This window comes from Octopus sinensis, linkage group LG6 (assembly GCF_006345805.1).
Source record: "Octopus sinensis linkage group LG6, ASM634580v1, whole genome shotgun sequence".
Classification (NCBI taxonomy): domain Eukaryota; kingdom Metazoa; phylum Mollusca; class Cephalopoda; order Octopoda; family Octopodidae; genus Octopus; species Octopus sinensis.
The window spans coordinates 73,502,134-73,507,133 of NC_043002.1; the positions used below are offsets into that span (position 1 = coordinate 73,502,134).

At 37.9% G+C, this 5,000-nt stretch overlaps 1 protein-coding gene across 4 annotated transcripts in view; it reads left to right on the top strand.

Moving 5' to 3' along the window:
• LOC115212730 overlaps positions 1-5,000 on the top strand; it is a 97,219-nt gene that overhangs the window by 22,247 nt on the left and 69,972 nt on the right. The window contains exon 6 of one of the 4 annotated variants that reach the window (XM_029781372.2): positions 4,280-4,664. The exons of the other annotated variants lie outside the window; for them this stretch is intronic. Coding sequence (XP_029637232.1) covers positions 4,280-4,468 — 189 coding nt within the window. The 3' untranslated portion in view covers positions 4,469-4,664. Of the gene's footprint in view, positions 1-4,279; positions 4,665-5,000 lie in introns of those variants that run through there. 4 annotated transcript variants of the gene reach the window in all.

Sequence of the window (5,000 nt, forward strand, 5' to 3'; positions counted from 1 at the left end):
ACACATACATATATATAGGACGGGCTTCTTTCAGTTTCCGTCTACCAAATCCATTCACCAAATCCGAGGCTATAGTAGAAGATACGTTTGTTCTTTATTTTTTCTCCGAACTATCAACACGCCTCCTGATTACTAACTAACGATATGTAAAAGCTTCATCCAAATGTTAATTTTGTATATTTGATTCGCTGTCTGAAGAATATCTAATACGAAATGATTTACATGATTATTCGACGTGCATAGCTTTGTAATTCCTCTTAGCAAATGAAACATGTGTAATGGTGAGTAAACAATAGCTTAAATGTGTTTCTTTATATATGTATGTATGTATGTATTTATATATATGTATGTACGTGTGTGTGTGTGCGTGCATGCGTGCGTGTGTGTGAGCACAGACGCAGCCCTCGAATATATATATGTATGTATTTATGTATGCATGTATGTGTGTATGTATGTATGTCATTGTCCAGTTTTATTTCAAGATTTCTTGCCAATAGAGAAAGAGCCGATTTATAACCTAGATCCAAGATTCCTTCATTGGAATTTGAACATCAACAAGAGGGCATTTTAGTATACATTTCTGTATTTGTGCAGATTTGTAGATTGTTTTGTTTTATGTATGTATTCTCATGCATATACTTGCATATCTAGACATGCTCATATATATTTAAATGATAAACTTCTGGTTAGTTTTACAGATATTTACAGTTCCGGTGATGGATTGTATCTGTAGTCTTCGAATTAGCTTTCTCCTTTCTGGTTTTGAGAAGTCTGATTTCTCAAGATTTGTAGTTAGGCAATGTGTTACATATCCCAGGGTCCCAATGATTACGTATGTATGTATGTACGTACGCACGTACGTACGTATATATGTATGTATGTATGTATGTATGTATGTATGTATGTATGTATGTATGTATGTGTGTGTATGTGTGTATGTATGTATGTATGTATGTATGTATGTATGTATGTATGTATGTATGTATGTATGAAATACCTTGAAAGATCAACTGTATACAACGTCCTTCCATCTAGAGCGGGTGATTCGATGAGTGTAGTATGTAAATGAGATTATAAGTCAGTTTTGTGTTTGAAGAAACATATGGCGGTTCACAGGGGTTATATTTCACAGAATGATACAATAAATCCAGTGGAAATTGCTACTTAGCTCTGTCATCTATGCCTCAAACCAGAAATATCTACAGCAGGACTGGCTAGTAATCTGAGAGATCGTGGCGGATATTCCACTGAAAATTCTATCTGTGAAGATGGAGCAATCACCATGTGTGAATGTACGCATGTATGTATGCTTGTATCTATGTATGCATATTTATATATATATATATATATATATATATATATATATATATATATATATATATATATACAGATATATATATATATATGTGTGTGTGTGTGTGTATGTATATATGTATATATGTATGTATGTATGTATGTATGCAGTTAATTCGAGGAAGTCCCCATTAGGGATTATATAATCCAAAATATTCCACTGGTTTAATCCATATAATATAAGGATAAAGTCATTGGTATATGTTTAGGATTATTGAATTTTTAATTATATTGAGGGGTAAACGAGAAGAAAATGGAGAATAAATAGATGTAAATACTAATTTATTTGCATGTTGTAGAAAGATGACATCTATTTAAAAAAAACATTACAAATAAATAAATAAAATGGCTGGAAGTTGAAAGCTCAAAACCTTAAGACAAACGTAAGAAGAACCTACATATATGTTTCTGTCGAAGCGTCCAGTTGATGGGAATCTCCAAGCACATTGTTTAATGCCAAGGAAATTGCCACATTCATACTATATTATGGTTGAACAAAAAAGATAAAATGATCACCTAAGTTGCATTAGCTCTTTTTGAATCCTGAAGATTTCAACTCCAGCATCACACATGGGCTTCTATGCCTTCCAGGGGCTCCAACCGATTGAGAGGGCACCACATAAAATTAGAGACCGCTTGAGATGATCATGAAAATGAAGTTTCAGACGTCTGTGAGGCCTGCTTCCAATCTCGATCTCGCTGAAGACGATCATCTTTGGAAGCTGGTTTACCAGCATCCGAATCACATGGCTAACCCAGTGGATAAGACACGAGATATGCAGGCCTCAACGCTGTAGATCCCAACGCTCGGGAAGATTTCAGTATATAACAACTTGTCCTTCAACGTGAAACCGAGGATACTTTGGAGTAATCTGATGTGGAACGCTTCCAGTTGTTAGATCTGGCGCCGACAAAGGAGCCAGCATTCAAACCCGTACAGAAGAGTGGATACACAGACAGCTCGATAACCAAGATTTTTGTACTTGCTCTAAGGTCGTTGTTCTGAAAGACTAGTTCGGATAGTCTCCTGAGAGACGCAGAGGCCATGTTGATTCGACGAAGAATCTCCTCATCAAGGAGTCCAGTGTTAGAGATCGGAGATCGTGTTTCCAAGATAGCAGAATGAGTCCGCAGGCGGCAGAGGAGCATCATCAATAAGGATAGGCTGAGAGGCAGATGAGTACGGGAAGACTGATTGGAGAACTTCAGTGTTTCGATGATTTGCTTGAAAACCGAGCTGAGAATAAGAATTGTTCATGGATTTCGTCATGTGTTAAAGGGAGGTGGAAGTATGAGGTGGTGCAGCTGAATCATCAGCATACTGCATCTCGTACACCATGGTTGAGAGTATTTTTTATGTGGCTTTCAGGCAGTGAGAATTAAAGATACTACCTTCATAACAGTACCTGATACGAATTTTGTCTTCTTCAGTGAACTGGCTCCTAGAAAAGAGGGTTAAAGCCATCAGGTAAATGTTAAACGGTACTGGGGCGAGGATGCATCCTTGTTTTATACACCCACCTGGACATTAAAAGGGCTCCGAGGGTTAACCGCCGAGAGACATTCTCGCTTGCATACCACCATGAAACTTCTGGACGATCGGGAGAATCGTTGGTGGACAGCCAAACTTCTCAAGCAGTTTCCACAGCATAGGACAGTTGACAATGTCAAATGCCTTTGTTAGATCGATAGATGCGTAACATATGTCTCTTATCTAGAGAGCTTTCAATGCAAAGTGAACTATAAGTAAACAGTTGGCGTGGCTGGAGCACCAGGCCCTTTTGGTGAATGTGGTTTAGGATGGGCCAGACTCATGAGCTCTAGAACGACACAATACAACATGGCCAGTAAGAAAGAGAAATGGAAGCTAGTACAGAGACATGTGAGAATTTCAGTGGAGGAAAAGTGATAGGTATTGTTGTGGTAATATGAGTACCAGAGTTAAGTGGGTACAAATGATAGCGCACAATGTCAACCGGCAGATCATCTGAAAATGGAACCCGAAGATCAAGTTATTGAGTCATATGTTGCGATATCCTCCTCAACACAGCCAACCTATTTACTTGAGGCAATGATAAAACACCATTATGCCCCAGGGCTCTAAGATAAGAATCCTCATCCATATCCTGCACAGACATGACTAAGTCCTCAAATCCAATGCTAATGCAACTAATAAAAGGATGAGTGATTGTAGAAATAAGCCAAGAAAATATTGTAGAACGGCTCTGATGGGAGTCGTCCTGCTGAGGTTGATAAATTTTTCAACACATCTGACCTAATCCTTGTTGAAACCATCTTGGTTTCAGAGCCTACAAGCTCATTACAGTGGACTTAACTGTGTCCCAGAAGGAAAAGATGGTGGAGGTTCAAAAGGAAAATGGCGAAGTACCAGAAGTCAGTGGGAGAGAGCTGTAAGAAAAGAGAGAAGGACCAGGAGCATGCTAGTTGAGGTTGACAGTTGAGGGTTTGCAAGTAGTTCCCTATGGACCCCAAGGCAGGATCTTCAAAGAGTCTTGAAGAATAACGAGTTGGCTGCAATGAAAGTATGTAGGTAACTCTGACTAAAAAGAGGTAAGCGGTGGCGTCATTAGAATGCCATTTGGATACATGCCAAAGCTTGATCAACATTGGTCGGTTCACCTGTGGTTGATAAGATCGATCGAGAAGGATTAATTACAGTGGCAGAGGGCCACACGTTTTGAAGAAGTGGGCAGCTGATTCAAACCAAATCGGAATTTTTTTATCGGAAAGATGAAAAGTAAAGCTGATCCGGGCGGTAGCCGAACTCGGAATGTAAAGAAACTTTACTCAACACTATAAGGTATTATCATTCTATGTTAATCAATCTGCCAATTCTGTCAATCTACTTTCTCCTTTAGTAAAAATGATAATAATAAATATTGATCTCAGATTCAATTAATTTCAGATGTACCGCATCAAGATTTTCGCATACAGGGATAGTAGCAGAATAGCATTTCTCGAGGACAAGGAGAGTGGAATTGGAGGAACGATCGATGTACAACGATTTAACCCAAGGCATTCTGTGATAGAAAAGATCTCAGAAAATGCGATAAACAAGGCTATTAGTGCGGCGGAAGAATTGTTCGACTTCTAAAAACTCAAATGTGGAAAATGTGTTTAAATGATATTTGCTTAACCTTCTTTTCATAATCCGTTCTTTGTTATGATCCGTTATAATAATTGGAGTTGATGTGATTTAGTAACAGGATTCGTAATAAATTAAATGTCTGCAAACATTATTAAAAGAATTAACAACGATAACACAAACGACATAACTAGTAGCAACTAAAGCCATTGTTTCGTATAATCTGAAGTAATTATTTTTTACTCTGGGGTTCCGACTTTTTCTACCATAGTCACAAGGCCACAAATATGCAGGGACTAACATTGACCCCAGTATTTGGCAGGTATTTGTTATTCGATCTGGAAGAGCAAAACGAAAGGCATAACGTTAAGTCCTGGAGTAAGTATCCTAAAGACCAGGCTCTACGATTCTGCCAACCCATCATTCTTCCGATTGTAAATAATAAAAATCAGAAAATGCAATTTTGAAGTCTTATTAATTATTCTCGTTATTTTCGATGGTTGACAACTTTTACTCGTAATATCTTCTGAAATCATCAACA